The 22,328-nt window shown below is 41.8% G+C and overlaps 1 protein-coding gene across 2 annotated transcripts; it reads right to left on the minus strand.

Moving 5' to 3' along the window:
* Positions 1-219: 219 nt before the first annotated feature.
* LOC139406717 (UDP-N-acetylhexosamine pyrophosphorylase-like) lies at positions 220-22,277 on the minus strand. 2 transcript variants are annotated; one of them, XM_071149675.1, is made up of 11 exons: positions 22,109-22,277; positions 20,745-21,086; positions 17,372-17,576; positions 12,014-12,189; positions 11,749-11,921; positions 5,362-5,555; positions 4,727-4,867; positions 3,727-3,915; positions 3,516-3,557; positions 2,225-2,291; positions 1,194-2,084 (listed from the first exon to the last, which is right to left on the minus strand). In XM_071149675.1, exons 2-11 carry the CDS (start codon positions 21,025-21,027, stop codon positions 1,992-1,994), a joined length of 1,563 nt encoding a protein of 520 aa, XP_071005776.1. In that variant the 5' UTR covers positions 21,028-21,086; positions 22,109-22,277; the 3' UTR covers positions 1,194-1,991. The 2 variants fall into 2 exon arrangements, with proteins under 2 accessions (XP_071005777.1, XP_071005776.1); XM_071149676.1 differs by lacking the exon at positions 3,516-3,557 and having other exon boundaries at positions 220-2,084.
* Positions 22,278-22,328: the final 51 nt, after the last annotated feature.

Genomic DNA, 22,328 nt, shown 5'->3' on the forward strand with positions numbered 1-22,328 from the left:
AATCAGAATGCTTTTTTCTCCTTGAGGAGAACTCTTTTTGACAGCCTGATGGAGTAATCAAACCACTAACTCATGGTAGCTAAATTCATGAAGCACAGGACATTTTAATTCAATGTTGCCTAAGAAATAACATTTGATTCTGTTGACAAATAATGTCAACAAAATAAAACATTGAATAACTTCAATTCAACACTGGAAAAAACATTTGATAGGGTTCCATTTTACAATACAAAAAAACCCATTTATTTTCACCATAGTAATGACATTGACAATACACTGTTAGTACACTTACAACTGTTGTACTGGAATTAGTTTAATTTACATTATTTAGAATTGCAAGCCAGACAACAGTACTATTACTATGATAATAACTTATAATAATAATTCACTTTTAGCCCATAGATACATTATACTCAGTCGATAGAAAGAGATCCACCTTAGTGAAGAGTTAGGAGACAGTCACCTCCTGATGACATCATCACGGACAGTGTTCCATTTCTGATGTAGACTAAAACGTTTGGCCAGACTCAGGAAATAAAAGGCATAGTGAGGATCATAATTATCACAGGGTGGAATTCCCCTTTAAAAGGTTTCATTTCCTTCATTGTGGAAAAGCATGGTGGCTTAATGAAGAAAGCACACACACACACTACAGTAGTCCAGCCTGCTAAACCTCTATCTATGCACATGGTCATGTTTCATATCTGCCTGAAGGAATATAGCCGTCTAGAATAGACATCGTTAATTACCGCAGTCAAATTCAACATTTACATTCAAAAAGTGTTACCTACGCATTTCCCTCTATCACTGCAATCAATACCTTCTGTCAGACATACTGTAGCGGGTGTGAGAGCTAGTAAGAGAGAAGAGGACATGAGAGAGGAAGGAAAAAGTAAGAGTAGGTGTGTGCGAGACAGAGACGCTTCGGAGCCACAGACTATATTTCCTGAGTGGCTCCAGCAGTGTGTATCATGCTCTCTCTGGCCCATCTTAAAACACAAACCATATGCTGCTGCTGGAAACTCTGATTCAACACACCAGGACTTCTAATGCAAAACACACACACACACACAGAGACAGACAAATCAACACAGTGATAACCACAGAGTGCACTCGCAGACAAATCCACACCGCAAACCGACACACACACACCACGCAAACCTGGAGTTTAAATCAAAGAAGGCTTACGCTTCTTGCAAATTGGACATTTTCTTTAATAAAGAAAATTGAACAGGTCATTTAGCTCAACAGGTTCATTGTCGCTCTCCTTCCGTCTCAACTCTATACGACTGAACTAAATCTGTTAATATCGATACTACCACTTAAAATCCAACTACTGCTACTTCAATAGAATTATCCAACTACTACTTGTAAATGTAACACTACTACTAGGCTTGAAGCCAAATCGGGCAAAAGACTAGCAGTAGTGTGCTATACTACCCAGTTATTAGAAGTAAAACCCTCCCCCATGTACCGACATTACATGTAATAATCAATCATATTAGGATCATCTGATTACAATCGTTGCACTCCTCTCTTTGTATCTGTATGTACAAATCACTTGGTAAAACGCGTAGGGGGTAATTTCCCTCTACAAGACATCCATCCATATAAAAATACATCTTATAAGCAAAATAAATAACTTGGATCTTCAGACTGCTTCATCCAGCCACGCAGCCTCACAAGGCTTCTGTCCTTCATCTTATGCTGCGGTTATGTGCTCCTTGGAAAATCTGGAGGAAAAAACCCATTCCAACTGGGGGTTGGAGCTCATGGTACTGAATTATAGCACATGTTTCCCACTTATAATTCAGATTTGGAAGCTCACATTAACAGTATTTGGATGTCGGAAACCTGTGTTACAGATTATTTCAAAGAGCGCATGAACACAGCATTATTGCACTGAAACGGGGGAGGAGTGGAATAGGTCTTTGGCTCATCTCTCCCTCACTAACACCCTTTCCTTCTCTCTCCCGCCATCCTGCTGTCCCTCACACTCCATTCTTCACCAGTTCGTGGGCTCCACTCTTGTCGATGACCAGGGTGGGGCGGAACTCTTGCCCCCTCACCAGCCCCTCCAGCCCCTGCAACAACAGGAAGTGACATCAGGATAGGATATCATCAATGCTAGTAAAGCTGAACTTAATAACTATAATGGGAAACACTTGTTTTTATATTTCTTTCAATTTGAACAGGGCCCTACAGTTAAGTCCCTCCCCCTTACCTCCCCGCCATAGGACACCAGTGGGGAGATCTCACATTTGATTGGCAGGTCTGTTCCATCTTTCAGGCTGTGGCGAAAAGAGAAGGAGGCATAAGAAGGGAGGAGAGGCTTAGTTGGTTCTCTCTTGTGAAGGAGGAAAAAAAAGAGAAAAAGCAGCTGGATGTGTGATCCTCTGCTCCAGGTGTTCTTAGAGTAAACGTTTGGAGCAAAGCATTAAAGCGTCAACAGCAGCAGTTCCACAGACTCATAGACCTGTTTCCGGGACTAAAATTAAGCCTATTCCTGGACTAAAAAGCACTTTCAACTGAGATTCCATTTAGTCCAGGAGTAGGATTAATCTAGGTCCAGGAAGACTAAGTCAGCACTGAAATGTCAGAAATGGAAGTCTCTCTATTGATTGGGAGAGCGCATACATCACACAAAAAGAGCCACTACACCTTATTACAATCTAAATTACACCACTAAGTCGCATTTATGAATGTTATAAATATTAAAAATGGTGTCGAATCATCCTTGAACAATAAAGAGGATTTAAATACAGTTTGTGTTGTCGTCAATCACAGGTAACTGACCAACATCAGATCTGAAATAGCCACTCATCTTCTACCCATCTCCCCTTCACCATCAGACAGACATATTAACAGTGACATCATCAGTGACATCATCAGTAACATCGATTGCAAAGCGTGCCCAGTGCCCATTACCCAGCATGCTCCACATTCCGTGGGTTAGTTGCTACTATCCCAGTTAGCTCTACGCCCTGCTCCAATATCTTATGCTTCCTTCCTTCCTTCAGGTAATCACTGATCTAGCAAGGTTTGATAGGTGAAAGCAACAGGGTGGTAAACTGGCTTACAATTATCTAATCACATGCAGACCAGTAGTTGACTAAAGAAAGAGGGGAAGACAGGATGCATATGAAGACTATAGGACCAGGGACCAAGTCAGTGGGCAGGCCAGGTACTTCTGCCCCCACCTGCACAGGACAGGTGACCCTGTGACATTGCCCAGTGACCTGGGCCCTAGCACAGGTAAACCCCAGGCTGCATTTCAGCACTCGAGTCCTTTTCTCTCCTCGTCTCCTTCGCTTCACCCACACTGATGGGAATAAACTGACCAGGTGAAAGCAAAGGACAGGTGACAAGGAGAGGCAGCAACTGTAGAGAATTGAGGCAGCCTGGGTGTTTGTGTGTGTGACAGTTGGTTACAGTGAGCGACTGTGCAAATGTGTGAGAAAGCCAAAGCCCCGTCACCATGCAGTAACTCAGTCAGTAGCACAGAGAATAGTTACTTCTGGTTGACATCAGCTGTGCCACTTCCTGCAGATCCGTCTCTGGAAACATTAAAACATTACACAGGACACATAGGGTTAAGGGGAACCGTGAGGGAGTGCTGTGAGAAAACGTGTGACTGGGAGACTATATGGTGATGAACATGTCAAATAGAACGTATACTCACTGTGTGTGTGTGTGTGTGTGTGTGTGTGTGTGTGTGTGTCTCACCTGGGTATTGCGGGCACACGCATTCCGTTCTCGTCTATGAAGTGTCCTCCAGCGTTGAGGACCCAGCGGTGATGAAGGGACATGAGGGCGTGTTTCGTCGTGGTGGGTGTGTCTTTACCGTCCTGGCTGTCTGCGTTCTTCAGGGGAGAGAACTCGTCTTCACGAAGAACCTCGTACACCACAAAGGTCCTGAGACACACACACACACACACACACAATGGGAAAATACATATTTAGTGATAGCGTTTAAGGTAACCCACAACAAAACACATTTATCATCGTCCCATTCCAGTTTTAAACAGCCTGAAAGTGAAGGGTTGTCAAATAGTGCCACATAGAATAGCGTCCTCATTGCAATGAGAATAATCCTTTGACTCCATGTAAAGTTCTAAAAGCAGCAGCATGACTCAGAGATGATGTCATGATGATTAAACCGCTGGAGGGAGGGAGAGACACAGGGAGAGAGAGGAGGCTGGAGCAGCTTGTAAAACCTGCCTCTTCAAGCCCCAGCAGTAGGAGGAAGAGGATGAGGAGGGCCGGGCCGTGCTTCCTGGCTCTGGGACCGTGGCTATGGAGCTGGGGTTCCGGCTAGGGGTCTGGGATTGTTGGAACCTGCCCTGGGGCAGGATGCTGAGGTTGGGGCTCCAGAGATCTGGGTGTCAGGACCTGGGTCTTACAAACAGAAGCCTGGCTGTGGGGAGGGAGAACCCCGATTCCTGCATCCTGCTGTCCTTTCTCTTCTCCCTCACCTCCAGGGTCGGGCAGTTGAGTTGAAGGCAGTCAATTCAGGAAGTGATTTGGATTTCAAATTCAGAAATGTATAAACTTTTGAAATAAATAGCTTCTACTTTTTAGCTGATTAAGAAGTCAATGAAAATAAATGCACATTTTTCAACTACTGAATTGTAATTTTAGTTAACTTCCTGTAAAACCTTTAAAAGGGGAAACAGCCTGCCAGCTCCACACATGCTAAAGCCGGTTGGAAAATCACAGCACTCACTTGGAAAATTGGAAGATGTCAAAGACAAATTTTTCCATTTTAATCCCGTTGGGTTTGTCAGGTTTGATTAGCCTTCCCTGTATGTCCACGTATGGGATTTTCTTCTGGGCCACGTGATGCTGCAGCTGAGGCTCGAATGTCCTGAGTGAGAGAGAAAGAGGGAGAGAGAGGTGGAAAGGGAGAGAGAAAGGGGGTGAGAGAGAGTTAAAGACAGAGACAGACAAGGGAGATCAGGAAATCTGAAACATGCCCTTGGTTATAACTGTTAAACAATGAAGAGAAATAAAAACACTGGCAAAGACATCATGTATTTAAAATTCCAACGTCCAGACATAGAAAACTAAACTGTAGCTTTTTCCTCCTTTCATTTCCTTCACCTTAGATTCTGGGTACTCATTAAAAGTCACTGCGATGTTTCCAGCTGATAAATGCCACTACTTCTCTCTCATGTTATGAGGGTCTCACTCGCCAGGTAATGACCTCAAATACCTGCTTAATGGGGGTTAACAATTCACCATGTAATTACTTACTTACTGTATGTAGGTATGTGGGGCTGTGTGTGTGGCTGTGTGCGCATCTTTAACTGTGTTTAGCTATGTTAAATGTGTGTGTATGTGTGTGTGAGAGAGACTCACTGGACGATGTCCCTGAGGAAGGGTAGTGTGAAGAAGTGATTGGCTACGTTTCCAGCGTTGAACATGAGCCGCCCGTCCGCGCTGCGCTCCTCAGCCGTAGCCAAGGAGATTTCGCTGTATTCCACCACCTGGTAATAGCCGTCCACCTTACAGACCACGCCCACCGCCTCCGTTGGATTGGTCTTCTCCACCACCTGGAAGTGACGTCACAGGAAAGGATTTTACCTCACCTGGGACTGCCACCTGATTCTGCCCTCCTCTCCAAAGTGTGCACTAGTTCATTCTCACTAAAAGCATTTGGATTTCCGTTTACAGAGGAGGTTTGGATAGAAGACTGCAGATAGAAAGGAAGACATGGATGGGATTGTTAAAGAGGATTTGACTGTACATTTTAGTGACTGGAGTCTGGTCCAAAATCAGAGATCCAGCCCTCTGCCCATCTGGTTGTCAGTCCAAATGAAAGAGCTGGTCTTAATGAGGGGTTTAGTGGTGGGAGAGAGTCTGGACCTCGATGAGGGGGTAGGGCTGGGGTGGGGGGAGGACTAGGCTCAGCAGGCTGATGAAGGGTTTAGCTCTGGGGGGAGAGGCTTGGTGGAAGAAGCCACAACTGCAGTCTCTGTCAGTTAACGACAGGAGGGTGGGTCCCTGCATTCCTCTGATCCTAGCAGAGCCTCCACACCACAGCTCAGATTGACACGCAGCAGGAATGGGTTTACTGCAGCTCTCAACTTGGCGTTAAATGTTTAACTTAATTACATCTGTACTTCATTGTAGAGTTGTACTTCAGAGGCATATTTCAAGTGTAAAAAGTTTTGTGGTGATGGTTTGACAAGTTGCACAGACCTGGTAAATGTGCAGGCTAGGCTGCAGTCAGGTTAATGTACCAAGCACGACTGTTGGTGTAATAAGTAGTCCTTGGTTGGACGTCACAAAAAATGATAAATGCTTTGGAGGCTAATTTCAAGAGTCTTTGGAGTTCTTTCCACATTTTGAAGTGGAGGTTTCAAAAACTCCCCTTACCGGTGCATCTCTAGTCTTTGAGATACATGAAAAAAGAGGAATTTAGAGAAGACTGACAGCCTCACACCGAGTACACCAAACATAAAAACCTTCCTAGTTTTAAGTTGCAACCCCCCCCCCCCTCCTTTGCCCTCAGAACAGCCTCAAATGTGGACTCTTCAAGGTGTCGAAAGCATTCCACAGGGATGCTGGCCCATGTGGACTCCAATGCGTCAATGCTACTACCATACCCCATTCAAAGGCACTTTGATTTCTTTTGCCCATTCACCCCCTGAAAAAGGCACAAATACAACCAAAAAAGGCTAAAAACCTTAAAGGGGAGGAGCCCGGGTTAATCTTCACTGACTAAAGTGCATATATTAACAGGTAACATCAGTAAGGGATCACCGCTTTCCCCTGGTCAATCTTTGTCATGGAAAGAGCTGGTGTTAATGTTTTCTATACTCAGTGATATTTTTAATAGTTAAATAAGTACCTTGGTCGTAAAATGTGTTGCTTTCCTGTGAAGAAACCAGTTAAGTTTCCTATTTAACCACTGCTCCCTGTATAGTTTTCTTTCCTCTCAAAAATAGTACACAGTGTCCAAACTCAAAGTGTAGTAAAAAAAAAAAAAAAAGATTCATACATCAGGCTTGTGATACTATAGGTTGAGTGGTCTAAGCCGTCTGTGTCAGAGGCCTGTGTGGTTCCCTCATTGTTCATAACGAGGCAGTAAAACAAGGCCAGTAGCACTTCACATAGTTGCAGCAGTTATTTGTGTATTCTTTAGTGTTTGTTTTAGTCGACGTGTCTTATTATCTCGGTCATCAAACCCATCAATGTACAGTGAGATTACTTGAAGGAGCAATGCACGAGACTCCCTGGATGTGTTTTTAATAGGAATAGCCTGTCATTTAAAGGCAGTTTCTGACATTGGTCGAGCTTAAAAAAAAACACCTCTGCTCTAGGTACCCTTTACGGTATAATAAATAACATTTTATAAAACAAAATATCTATATCTCATATAGTAATAATTATCTTTTTTGTAGAGCACAATATATACATTCCTATTTTTACCACATTTTTCCGTAATAAGCCTTGTATATCTCCCGTGCACATACGGGCAATTTAGGAGTGGGAGTACATGTGGGCATTGTTTTTTAAAATCCATTTTTTATAAATCCATTGAATATTCCCCATCACAAAGAAATCTATTAATTTCATTTAGGCTGGTCCTAAGAAACATAAGACTAATCAATTGTATTTTCATAAGAATAGTTGTATATTTTGAGTGTAATTATGTTACTGGCACAGTATGTGCAGCCTATATGCTAAACGGCCATGTCATGCACATGAAATCAGTAGTTGTTTTGTTCATTAAAAACAGACAAGACACAATTAGGCTACCCTGATCTCAATTAATATATTTTATAGTAGACTAAGAATATAATAAAATACAAAAATACTTTTCTCACAAAACTTGCACCACGGCAACGTGTGGAACATAAAAAGAAAGTACTATTTTGAAAGAGCCCGAGGCAAACCCATGTTTTTTTAAATCCATGTTTCATCTCGTTTCTACCCTCACTCTGCTTTGTTAGGGAGCAGGCATAGTGTCATACTCTCAATGGATCTTCATTATGATCGAAAATAATTGCAATCAATATTTTCACAAGGATGCGAGTTTCGTGTTCATATTTCACAACCTCCGCGGCCTTTACATTGCATTTGGAAGGTATTCAGACCACCTGACCTTTTCCACATTTTGTTACATTACAGCCTTATTCTAAACTGGATTGAAAAAAAAAAAAGTCCTCAATCTACACACAATACCCCAAGCGAAAACAGGTTAAGAAATGTTTGCAAATTTATGAAGAAAAAAACTGAAATACATTATTTACTTAGGTATTCAGACCCTTTGCTATGAGAAATTGAGCTCAGGTGCATCCGGTTTCTATAGAGTTTTCCATCACGTCTGGAGGAAACCAGGCACCGCTCATCACCTTGCCAATACCATCCCTAAGGTGAAGCATGTTTTTCAGAAGCAGAGACAAGTCAGGATCGAGGGAAAGATGAAAGGAGAAAAGTACAGAGAGAGCCTTGATAAAAGACCTACGCCATATCGCTCAGGAGGCCTACAAACCTGACTCAGTTACACCAGCGCTGTCAGGAGGAATGGGCCAACATTCACCCAACTTATTGTGGAGTCTACCCGAAACATTTGACCCAAGTTAAACAATTTAAAACTAATGCTACCAAATACTAATTAATTGAGTGTATGTGAAGTTCTGACCCACTGGGAATTGATGAAGGAAATAAATCATTCTCTCTACTATTATTCTGACATTTCACATTCTTAAGAATAAAGTGGTGATCCTACCTGACCTAAGACTGGGAATTTTTGCTAGGATTAAATGTCAGGAATTGTGAAAAACTGAGTTTAAATGTTTTTGGCTAAGGTGTGTGTAAACTTCTGACTTCAACTGTAAATGTGATAGCAAATTTATTGTCATTATGGGATTATTGTGTGTAGATTGAGGGAAAAAACGACTTCATCCATTTTAGAATAAGGCTGTAACATAACAATTTGGAAAAAGAAAAGGGGTCTGAATACTTTCGGAATACACTGTAGATGAGAAAATGAATAGATGAACTATACCACCACTTATTTGCCCAGACAGAGAATTAACTAAATATACAGATGGAGACATTAAAGTGTCTGTAATAGAATACATGTCAAGAAACAAAATGTAGATGTTAATACATTTATTTCTATAGCTTTAAAATATTTTGGACAATTAAGGAGTACCCCCGAGATGGCAGCATTATAAGCAAGGATACTGACACTGCCACTCAAGCAAGATTGCTACAGTAGTTGAATCAAGGAGGCATCATGCATGCTGTGCCGGTGTTTCTACACATGCATATACACACACACTTTCATTCAAATGCACACATGTAAATAGTGCCAAACATGCACTCAAACATATTCAGTTCCCCCCCATTTTGTTGGTTGGTGTGGTCAGGACTTGCCCTCCTGGATAGACATCAAAGGTTCCGGCTAACCAAAGGTTTCAAGACCCCCCTCTCCTGGGCGAGTTGGCCAGTTTTATGACGACCATAAATATATCTTGCAGGAACGGTCTCTCGTGCACTGCAGTATGGTGGTCTCACCAGATACTGACTGGTTTTCTGATCCCCCCCCTACCTTTTTTAAGACATCTGTGGCCAACAGATACATATCTGGATTACCAGTCATGTGAAATCCTAATTGATTTATTTCAATTGACTGATTTCCTTATACGGTATGAACTGTAACTCAGTAAAGTCTTAGAATTTGTTGCACGTTGCATTTAGATTTTTGTTCAGTGTAGAAGGGAATGCATTTCATATCGAACACCTCCCTTGAGATGACAGAGGAATGAACTGATAGGGGTAAAAATAAATGTACTTGTAAGACTTGTTTCACTATAACTAAACCAGGCTTTGAATAAAAAAAACATCTGATCAGCCCTAATAAATGAGCCAAGTTAATAATGAGCCTAATTGTAGCCTGGCTAACCAATATCTGAACAGAGATTTAGTGAAAAAGAAAATCTGACGTTGATTCCCAACGCTTGTCTCAAAGCAGATCTAAACGGTGCTGAAATAGTTGGTATTGCTTTGTATTATAACTTGACTTTGGGAGTTTCAGTAAGCAACAATTTTTTGATGCCTTCAATTGCATTAGCCCTTCTTTATTCCAACAGTAATTGTTTATGGTTCCATCCATTTGTGGTTAAGAAAACAGTGCATGGTTGAAGTGACATGCCTCGCAAAGTTTAGAACAGGCAGGAGGATAGTAGTAATGGGATAGTAGGACATAGTAGGGCATGTATACATACTTCTTGCGTTTAGCAGAGCAGAACAGCTGTGAAGGAAGTAGTCAAGGAAGGGAGTTTTTTTTTTTTGGACCTCGCGCCCCTAACGCCAACCAATCATGTCAATGTGGAGCTATACAGAGTACTCCACATGATTACAACATTTGGGAGACGCACAGCGATTTGGTATGTTGCTCAATTTGGCCTCTGGAGGATACACAATTGAGTCACACTCCATATGGAGCCTCAGAATCACATTTACAGAGCAAGCATGAACTGGCTTTAAGCCGTAGACAGAACTTTAACGTAATCATGACTAGGTTGGTTGGCGGAAGTTGAGGCTTTGGCGCCGGGCCATGCCTTTAAAATATAAAATAACAGTTGGCGGGATGTTAAAGTTGTCCGAAAAACGTCTTGGTTTGAACCATGTATGTGTGAAGAAACGCCTGCTACTTCACTCCTTCAGGGTGATAGTCTACAACCCCACCTTGTGGTGAATTAGAAGTGCAGTTCTTTAAAGAGGAGAAGTCGTGTCAAGGCAGTTTTCAATGTCTCAAAAGACAGTACAGTATGAAGATAGGCTAAAACAGGTTTTCCAATAGAAATCCCTGCTCACACTTGTAGGCGATGTTATGGCGCATCGCTATGTTGAGCTTCTGGGTTTAGAAACTCGAGCTATGGCCTTTCACGTGTCCGGTGAAGGAGGCACACCCAGCTAAAATTGAACAGTAATAGAATATGCGCTGCTCTACCATATTGTCAACAAGGCAGCATGAGGCATTGTTCAGAAAACATACATCATACATTTTCAAACTAGTTTTCAGTGGGGAGGCAGGCAAAGCGTTTTAATCAAAAGCTAACACATTGCATGTGAAAACAGAATCCTACTCATTACTCCACATGCTTAATTAACCTACATAACTTTTGTTTTTAGCTTCATGTCAGGGAGGCAGCCAGGTGTTCGGTATGAAATACATTCCCTTCTACATAAATGCAACAATTTCAAAGACTTTACTGAGTTACAGTTCATACAGTATAAGGAAATCAGTCAATTGAAATAAATAAATTAGGATTTCACATGACTGGGAACACATATGTATCTGTTGCATTCCAAAACAAATGCAATCACTTTTCACCAGGTGCAAACTGCCACCCAGGCCAGTGTAATTGAATCCCCTGTGTCACACCCTCTTATCCAAACACACCTTTACTGAACAGTTTCATTACTAACTTCCTGGTCTGGTATATCTCAATATCTTCCTTCTCATCACAGCGTGACCAACCATACTGCTTTCAGTTCAAAGCCTTTGTGAACATTTTTTTAGAGGGAGAGAGGACCAGGAGAGGAAACCACTTTAAGCTACTGAGGTAGGATCTGACTAGAGAAGGAAGGAAGTCATTTAAGAGTATTGGAACATATTGGGTGACCTCATGAGTCACATTTGGCCCCGTTGTGAGAGACAGAAGAGGGCAAAGAGAGAGCAATAGAGAGAAACTTCCAGTGAGAAAGAGACAGAGCGCTACTAACCTTAGCCCCACAGTCTCCTCCTTTCTGGACACAGAAGCCGACAAAGGCAGGGTCTGCTACTTTAACCAGTATGTTGTCCACACAGTACACATGGATGAACCCGATCCCCCTCTGCTCCATGTCCTCCACAATCCCCTGGGTACCCAGAGCTCTGTACAGACCCCCATTACCATCTGAAATACAGACACACACATCAGTACCGACCCATTAACATCTAAAATACACAGATGTACGCACACACTCTCAAACAGATTAAGTTGTGTACCTGGGGCCATTGCCAGCTTGGCTTTGCTCTCCAGGATGATCTTGCCGTTGTAGTCTATGGCAGGCAACATGCCCTGCTGGAAGAAGATCACGTTGTCTTTGCCCAGCCCAAAGTAGCTGTGGCGCAAAAAGAACTCTTTAGTCGACTCCATGGTCCGGCCGCTTGTCATGATGTACCTAGGCAGAAATTCAGGTATGATTTATTTTGTGATTCATTCATTCACTGGTCATTATGTGCAGGGGCAATGTGATGATACATTTGGTTTGATTCAAGGATAATACAAAGAGAGAGCTTGGTTCTTTAAGGTTATTTCCGCAAAAAGATGATTCGGAGATGATTGGCTTTAAAAAGTTAAACCCTCATTGGTTTGAATGATGTCCGCATTTTTTAAAATCTAGTATTCTTTTGAACTTAACATGAATTGGGGTAATTAGAGTACTATATACTGTAGGTAGAGAAGTTACAGAACAAAGCTAAGTCAATAACAACATTTTGACAAAACTGCAGATAGAACCGCATAGTCCCATGCTCTGGAACTCTCAAGACAATGATTCATTTTTTATTATTTTGTTGTTGTCAATGTTTGACTTTTCACTGTGAATCACTGCATAATTACTTACACGTTTCATAAGATTGGAAACCTTGCCTCTCATTTTACAAAGATTCCAGAAAGGTTATTCATAATGCACATTATCTGGCAAACAATTGAATCCAGATGAATTTTAAAAGCTGAATGCTGAGATCTAACTAAGGTTAAAAATACATTGTAGCATAAACCCATCACAAGACACAAAACCAGAAGTACTTCCTTATGACTGGATGGCATCTGGCATCTCATGGTGAGCGCTTAGTCCTGACGCCTGATCTTAATTACAGAGGGCCCAGCCCCAAAGACGGGACGCCAGCTAGACACGTCTCCTTCCCGTCAACCCACTCCTGAATAGTCTAACTGATTCCCTTCATCTACTCCATAGGGATTTACATTGCCTATAGAAAGTCCACACCCCCTAGAACTTTGACAGTTTGTTGCATTACAAATTGGGATTGAACTATTTCATTGAGCTACGCAAAATAATCCATAATCTCAATGTGAAAAAGAAAATTCTACCCAATTTTACAAATGAATTCAAATGAAATAACTAAGATATGCAAAGACTAAGTATTCACCCCTCTGTTTAGTCAAGGGGGAAAAAAAAGGGGCTTCACAAATTATATGGACTCGTGTGAAATAATACGGGTTGGCATTTTTTAATGACTACCCCTTCCTCTGTCCCCCATACAGTAAATCTGTAAGGTCCCTCAGTCAAGTATTGCATTTCAATCACAGATTCAACTACAAAGACCAGGGAGCTTTTCAAAAGCCTCATAAAAAAAGGGCAGGGATTGATAAATGGATAACAATAACAACTCAGACATTGAATATATATTTAAGCATGATGAAGTTGCCTCAGTCTGCTTTACACCAGATACTGGGAGAGGAAATCACCTTTCAGTAGGACAACAACCTAAAACAAAAAGCCAAATCTACACTGGAGTTGCTTACCAAGAATACAGTCAATGCTCCCGAGGGGCCAAATTACAGCTGACTTAAAGGGGGATTTTTTTTAAATAAAAAAAATAGCATTGTAATTTCAGAAAATGTCCATAATATCTGTAGTGAATAGTAGCATGACAGTGTTTCAACGTTTCACTTAACTGCCAGTGTTGTGACTTGCTTTTATATTCGCCTATTGATTTCTCCTGCCTGAGCGGCATCTGTTCCCAAACTGGGAAAGACATTATGGCTTTGTGGCTGTATTATCTAGTGGAAATCTCAGTCTCATCCTGGTTGCTATAATTCTACACCTTTCACTTAATTTCCATTTATGTGAGAAAGCAAGCACTGAATAGTGTAGGGAATCATTGTACCGTCACTGTGAAATATATTTTCAATGAGAAAAAAAATATTGTTTGAAGCTGGTGGACCAAAACTAAAGTAACTTTCGGTTTTGGTTCACCAGCTTCAAACAGCGGTTTTGGTCCACTAGCTTTTTATAGGCACTGTATAATACTGCTCCTTTCTGGGATCAAACCGCTTCCTTGAATGATGCAGGGGAGTGTTAGCAATATCTAGGTGTAGTTAATAAATCAGACAGATGAAACTGAAGAACTGAGAGGGGGAACACAAAAACATATCTTTGACCCAACCCTGCTATTGTATGGTTTGTTTGTGATTTCACAAACTGGGCTAAAACAAAAAACAGTTCCCTCAAGAATGGATTGAGAAACAGTGGTCGGTGGTCAGCTTGATGTAATGCTGCATGTAGTGCTGAGCGATTAACTGAAATGTAGGTTATTTCTCATTTTTTTATCATTAAGAGAATCTATTGACTCTTAAAACCAGATGACACTACAGCGGAGTTGTTTGGAAGGGACACATAACAATGTGTCTGGAGAAACAAAAAGGCCCAGGACACCAACATCAAAACCTCATCCCAATTGTAAGACATGGTGGAGGGAGCATCATGGATTGGGGCTGCTTTGCTGGCTCAGGGCCTGGACATCTTCGAAAGGAAAAATGAATTCCCAAGTTGATCAAGACATTGTAAGGCTATCTGTCAGCCAATTGAAGCTCAACAGAAGTTGGGTGATGCAACAGGACAATGACCCAAAACACAGAAGTAAATCAACAACAGAATGGCTTCAACAGAAGAAAATACACCTTCTGGAGAGACCCAGTCAGAGTCCTGACCTCAACCCGATTGAGATGTTGTGGCATGACCTCGAGAGCGGTTCATACCAGACATCCCAAGAATATTGCTGAACTGAAACAGTTTTGTAAAGAGGAATGGTCCAAAATTCCTCCTGACCGGTGTGCAGGCCTGATCTGCAACTACAGAAAACGCTTGGTTGAGGTTATCGCTGCCAAAGGAGAGGCAACCAGTTATTAAATCCAAGGGTTCACATACTTTTTCCACCCTGCACTGTGAATGTTTACACAGTGTGTTCAATAAAGACATGAAAATGTATAATTGTTAGTGTGTTATTAGTTTAAGCAGACTGTGTTTGTCTATTGCTGTGACTTAGATGAAGATCAAATTTTATGACCAATTTATGCAGAAATTAAGGTAATTCGAAAGGGTTCACATACTTTCTTGCCACTGTATATATACACACTACAGGTCAAAGGTTTTAGAACACCTACTCATTCAAGGTTTTTAATAAAAATAACTATTTTCTACGTTGTAGAATATGAAATAACACATATGGAATAATGTAGTAACCAAAGAAAGTGTTAAACAAATCAAAATATATTTTATATTTGAGTTTCTTCAAATAGCCACCCTTTGCCTTGATGACAGCTTTGCACACTCTTGGCATTCACTCAACCAGCTTCATGAGGTAGTCACCTGGAATGCATTTCAAATAACAGGTGTGCCTTGTTAAAAGTTAATTTGTGGAATTTCTTTCCTTCTTAATGCGTTTGAGCCAATCAGTTGTGTAGTGAGAAGGTAGGGGGGTATACAGAAGATAGCCCTATTTGGTAAAAGACCAAGTCCATATTATGGCAAGAACAGCTCAAATAAGCAAAGAGAAACGACAGTCCATCATTACTTAAAGACATGAAGGTCAGTTAATACGGAACATTTCAATCACTTTGAAAGTGTCTTCAAGTGCAGTCGCAAAAACCATCAAGAATTATAATGAAACTGGCTCTCATGAGGACCGCCACCGGAATGGAAGACCCAGAGTAGCCTCTGCCGCAGAGGACAAATTCATTAGAGTTATCAGCCTCAGAAATAGCAGCCCAAATAAATTCTAAAAAAGATTTCAAGTAACAGACATCTCAACATCAACTGTTCAGAGGAGACTGCATGATTCAGGCCTTCATGGTCAAATTGTTGCAAAGAATCCACTACTAAATGACTCCAATAAGAATAAGAGACTTGCTTGGGCCAAGAAACACGGGCAATGGACATTAGACCGGTAGAAATGTGTCCTTCGGTCTGGAGTCTAAATTGGAGATATTTGGTTCCAACAGTGTCTTTGTGAGACACGGTGTGGGTGAACGGATGATCTACGCATGTGTATTTCTCACTGTAGATGGAGAGGAGTTGCTGGTGACACTGATTTACTTCAAATTCAAGGCACTCTTAACCAGCATGGCTACCACAGCATTCTACAGGGATACGCCATCCCATCTGGTTTGGGCTTAGTGGGACTATCATTTGTCTTGCAACAGAACAATGACCCAACACACCGCCAGGCTGTGTAAGGGCTATTTTACCAAGGAGAGTGATGGAGCGCTGCATCAGATGACCTGGCCTCCACAATACCTCAACCATGTGTTATTTCATAATTGTGATGTCGTCACTATTATTCTACAATGTAGAAAATAGTAAAAAATAAATAAAAACCCTTGAATGAATAGGTGTTCTAAAACTTTTGACTGGTAGTAACAAAGTGACTACACACACGTTCAAAAGTTTGGGGTCACTTAGAAATGTCCTCGTTTTTGAAAGGCACATTTTTTGTCCATTAAAATAACATCAAATTGATTAGAAATACAGTGTAGATAATGTTAATGTTGTAAATGACTACTGTAGTTGGAAACGGCTGATTTTTAAAATGGAATATCTACATAGGCGTACAGAGGCCCATTGTCAGCAACCATCACTCCTGTGTTCCAATGGCACGTTGTGTTAGCTAATCAAAGTTTATCATTTAAAAAAAGGCTAATTGATCATTAGAAAATAAAAATGTTCTAATTATTTTTTTTTCTAATTTTGTCTGTCATAGTTGAAGTGTACCTATGATGAAAATTACAGACCTCTCTCATCTTTTTAAGTGGGAGAACTTGCACAATTGGTGGCTGACTAAATACTTTTTTGCCCCACTGTACATATACACACACACTGAGCTTTCTTATGTCTCCTAGTTATACGACAGACACTACAAAATCTTATTTCTTATGATAATTTTTTTTACTGTCTTCTTTTTGCCATGTATGAATGTGTTATTAAATGCGTTTGTGGGCTGAAGTAGTAAAGGCCAAATTCTATATTTAATTTGACACTTGAAAGGGGTCCTAAAATTCAAAATGAAAATTGCTAAATTATCCATGGTATGACCATCTTAAAATAATTCCATATGTTTGCTTTTTAATTGTTTAATCTGTGTTAGAGCATTCAACCCACAAAATGTCTAATGCATTTAATGTCCATTTATTTTTTTATAGAAACTGAAATCATAACCCGTGATAATAAAAAAATTAAAATAGAACCAACCTCAAAAAGCACTAGTCACTCAGCACTAGCTGCATGTTATGTGCTGTGTAACCCATAGGGTGTATTATTATGCTGCCAGTCCCAGTCTCACCAGGGGATGAAGCACTTGGCTCCATGTCTCTGTTCTGCCAGCTGTTGAAGCCTCAGTATCCTCTCTGCCTGGATCTGGAACAGGGTCTTGTGGGAAGGCAGGCCCACATCGTACATGCCTTTTGGGTAGGACACCCCAAGCCGGGTCCCTTGGCCCCCCGCTAGCAGAAGAACAGCCACCCTGCTCTGGGAGATACACCGCAGACCTAGGAAAGGGGTTGAGAGAATAACAGTTAATGTATGAGACCATCATTTAACAAAATGTAAATATGGTACAAACAATAGAGCTTATTCAAGCAATATAACTGAAACCAAAACATATTTGTGATGTTTGACAAAACTCAAGAACACTATCAACTTTTTATGGCTATAACGACTGAAGTATAATCTACCTTGGCAAGGGGACCTGATATAATCATTGCAGGTTGAAACAGCAGGATAACCCAATAACCATAGTTCAATTGCATTCAACTTCCTAATCTAAAACATACACTACATGACCAAGAGTCACGGGGCGGCAGGTAGCCTAGTGGTTAGAGTGTTGGGCCAGTAACCGAAAGGTTACTAGATTGAATCCCCGAGCTGACAGGGTAAAAATCTGTCGTTCTGCCTCTGAACAAGGCAGTTCCTAGGCCGTCGTTTTAAATTAGAATGTTCTTAACCGACTTGCCTAGTTAAATAAAGGTTACATAAAATAAAAATGTGGACACCTGCTCGTCAAACATCTTATTCCAAAATCATGGGTATTAATATGGAGTTGGTCCTCCTCTTTGCAGCTATATATATGGTAAGGCTTTTCAACACTGCTGCAGGGACTTGCTTTCATTCAGTCACAAGAGCATTGGTGAGGTCAGGCACTGATGTTGGGCGATTAGGCCTGGCTTGCAGCTCATCGCAAAGGTGTTCGATGGAGTTGAGGTCAGGGCTTTGTGGAGGCCAGTCCAGTTCTTCCACACCGATCAAGACAAACCATTTCTGTATAGACCTCGCTTTGTGCACGGGGGCATTGTCAAGCAGAGACAGGAAAGGGCCTTCCCCAAATTGTTGCCACAAAGTTGGAAGCGCAGCATATTCTATAATGTCATTCCCTTCACTTAAACTAAGGGTCCTAGCCCGAGCCATGAAAAACAGCCCCAGACCATTACTCTGCCTCCACCAAACTTTACAGTTGGCTCTATGCATTGTGGCAGGTAGCATTCTCCTGGCAACAGCCAAACTGAGATTTTTCCATCTGAACGCGTTTCCTCTGCTCCAGAGTCCCAACGGCGGTGAGCTTTACACCTCTCCAGCCGACGCTTGACATTGTGCATGGTGATCTTAGGCTTGTGTGAGGCTGCTTGGCCATGGAAACCCATTTCATGAAGCTTCTGACGAAGAGCTCATGTGCTGACATTGCTTTTAGGGGCAGTACGGAACTCGGTAGTCAGTGTTGCAACAGAGGACAGACAATTTTTACATGCTACAGCACTCAGCAGTCCCGGTCTATGAGCTTTTGTGGCCTACCACTTCGTGGCTGAGCCGTTGTTGCTCCTAGACGTATCCACTTCACAATAACAACACGTACAGTTGACCGGGCAGCTCTAGCAGGGCTGACTTGTTGGAAAGGTGGCATCCTTTAACAGTGCCACGTTGAAATTCATTGAGCTTTTCAGTAAGGCCATTCTACTGCCAATGCTTGTTTATGGAGATTGCATGGCTGTGTGCTTGATTTTATAAACTTGTCAGCAACGGGTGTGGCTGAAATACCAGAATCCACTAATTTGATGGGGTGTCCACATACTTTTGTATATATGGTGCACTTGGTCAACAACACCCTTATTATACAGCTCTACTTTACCTTACATAAACTGTTGCTATAAGAGTTGGGGCACTCACATTTCTGAGCCTTTGAGAGTGTACTGAGAGCGGGAAGTACCATTGTAGGCTTTCCTGACACACATACACACCCTGGGGTGTATGTATCCTTAGCTTGCTGCTGTAGATGTTGGCTGCCCTGACACACCACCATGATTAAGAACTGACGCAGTGCTGGATGACCTCACGAATGAGGGCGTAGTACCCCATTTACATCAGGCCCAAACCAGAACCAGATGCTCCTTTTCTTCTCCCCTCCATCACCCAGGCTGGACCTCCTCAGCTGCAGCTAAGGCCTGCTAAACATTGAGCTGGACCCCCACTTCAACATCACGGTTTACCCTCTAACCCTTAAGGTTGCCAAGTCATGTAAGGGTTACCAGGTCTTGCTTAACCCCCTCAGAGTTGCAATTACCTGATCACAGCAAATGATCCCTTCTGCTGCCTGTCACTGTGCTGTTTGAAGGGGGTTACCAGGGACATGTTGGAAAGGTTAGTTTCAGTAGCCCTGCTTAGTTGGAGGAAATTGTATTGCATAGGCCTTTACTCATTTGGGCAAAAGTCTGTCCTCCACCCTCTCTCCTCCGTGACCCGGAAACCGATAAGTGGTCAACGAGATATCACTTCATTAGAAGGCTAACTGAAGAGTCCCCTCTTCAATATCCATGTTTCATCAAGCATAGTCATGTGTATCCTACCAGACACCTTCACAGAAGAGTTTTGAAATATTCCACATGCCCTTTGAAACCTCTTGTTTTGTTGGAAGAGAAAAAGCATGCAAACTTTTAAAAATGTTATTTATTGTTTTACCTATCAAATGTCTTGCACAATTAACTTAATATGTTATTTAGAAATTACATTTATTTTGGGATGTACCCCTGTAAACATAATTTGCGTGATGATGCGCGAGTGGAGAAGGAGTCTCATTTTATACAACAGCATTTTCGTCCACAGTCTCTCCTCGACTACCCATTACCTTTTTCAAAAGGAGGCGAGAGAAGATGACAGAGCGAGGAAGCAGGAGTTGAGCAAATCCATCAGAGAGGCCATAATGTTTGACCTTAGTTGCGCGAGGGCATAAACTGAGACAACCGACACACACAAACACACGCGCTGCACGCACTTCACGACTAGTCTAGAATGTAACACTAGGCAGAAGACACCTACTTTATAACATTATACTGCACACCATAAAACCTGATGAGATTTCCCTACCTGCCTGTTTCACTTCCTAGTAGCATGTAAAATAATCTAGGATGTTGAAAACCAGTGGAATTCAATCCCTTGAATGAAATTAGCCCCAATTTTAAAGAAATCAATAGAAACAGCTTAAGATTGTGGCATAGATGCACTATTTTGACTGAAATGCATACATCATTGTGACCGACTTTACAAAACAGTCAATTCCAAGCTAAACCAACCACAAGTAAAATACTTTTCAAGTATTTGACATATGGATTTGACTCTGGTCTGGTCCCAAGCAATCCACCATTTGGGAACACCTGTACCAGACGACTCACCCTCCTCCTCCCAGTCCTTGAGGCAGTCTCTGTCCCTGGTCACGCTACCCAACACCTCCCTGGGCACTGGCTCCATACGGGCGTCCATTTTCTCCTGCTTGCTGCTGCCCGACACCTCCATGGCACTGCGGAAGAACCTGTTGATCTCCTGGAAGTCCATAGCTTCCAGGTCAGAGGTCATCTCAGCCTGCTGCTCAGGGGTCAGCTCATCCCAGAACTGCAGGAGGTGAGACTGGCCAGCTTCTGCCAACCTCTGGGTCAGTCTGCTTCTGGTGCTCTCCATGACGATGATCACACTGCTTGGTTATGCTACTGTAGAAGAATCTCCTCTCGGGAAACTACCTACCACACCCAGAAAAGAAGCGAACAGGAACGTGTTGTAAGTGTCAGGGATATTTAACTTGCCCACACAGTCATGAGGATCACATTACTGGGCTCAAATCTCCTCTGAAAACTACCACACCCAATACAATAGAAAATGATTGTCGTCACATCAGATAGGTATTAGGAAGCACTGGCGCAGCATCATTGGAATACACTTGCCCTAAATAGAAACAGATGCTGGGTCCTCTCTGGTTCAACACTAGCTTAATGACTAAAAAGAGAAGACGTTTCACAATCTGGATTTGTGTCATAAATATGGTGAACAGCAACACGTACATCCATGATCTTTGTGGGACCATAATTACATGGGTGTGCCTGCCATGTTTCTTCAAGCAAAGCTTGGTGACTTCAGTAAACATCTATGACGACATTCCAGTAGGGGACTTGTTGTACTAGACCACACGCCCATTTGACAATTTCCCCTTTGATTTACATCAGCAGATGAGCGGAGCTGTCAACTTGGCACCTCAATAGTGGCATAACTTTTCTTTAGCTTGAAGCCACGTCTACTGCAATAAGCAGGGCAAAATCAGATCCTCGGGACACCAATATTAAGTTATATCATTGACACTAAACTTCACAGAACATTGCCACGGCTTTCAGACAATCCACGACATGGGAAGTGTTCTAACATACAATGGATAAAGAAATGCCTCATTGATGCACCAAAACTATTTACAAACAGGCTATTACTACGTTAGCTAGCTAACGTAATACTAGACATTTTACACCATCATGTCGATCCATAAAGCTGCGGTTAAGTTAGCTAACCAAATCAGATATTAACTACCTACACATATTGACAATCATCATTCAATTTGTGGTCCTACACAACAGCACGCTACCAATGGGGGGGCGCGACAATAATTGAAACCTCATAGCTATTTTTATAACCCTGTTTGAAAAACAAAATGCGCTAACTAGACTATTGGATGAAAATGTAACGACGTTAGTAGCATATTAAGTTAATAAAAGCTTACCAACAACGGAGTCTATGAATCAATTTGGTCGGACAGCGTCTATCCGGTGATTCTGGTATTGACCACGGTACCCCCGCCCCCTCGAGTACACCTAGCTACATCCGTCACTTTGACGTGGCACTATCGAATGGGAACGCCCTGCAGTTTAAAGACACATTTTTGCCTTATTAAATATTTTTGTGCATTTTACATTTACCCTTACAGTATTGAATAAATAATT

This window comes from Oncorhynchus clarkii, chromosome 4, assembly GCF_045791955.1.
Source record: "Oncorhynchus clarkii lewisi isolate Uvic-CL-2024 chromosome 4, UVic_Ocla_1.0, whole genome shotgun sequence".
NCBI lineage: Eukaryota > Metazoa > Chordata > Actinopteri > Salmoniformes > Salmonidae > Oncorhynchus > Oncorhynchus clarkii.

Excerpts from the sequence above, each read along its gene's own strand:
- LOC139406717 (XM_071149675.1), bottom strand. The coding sequence starts at position 21,027 with ATGGAGAGCACCAGAAGCAGACTGACCCAGAGGTTGGCAGAAGCTGGC. Across the intron at positions 3,916-4,726 it reads GACATCTTCCAATTTTCCAA|GACCTTTGTGGTGTACGAGG; the intron begins GTGAGTGCTGTG and ends TGTGTGTCTCAG. Across the intron at positions 2,292-3,515 it reads ACAGCTGATGTCAACCAGAA|CCTGAAAGATGGAACAGACC; the intron begins GTAACTATTCTC and ends TTTTCGCCACAG.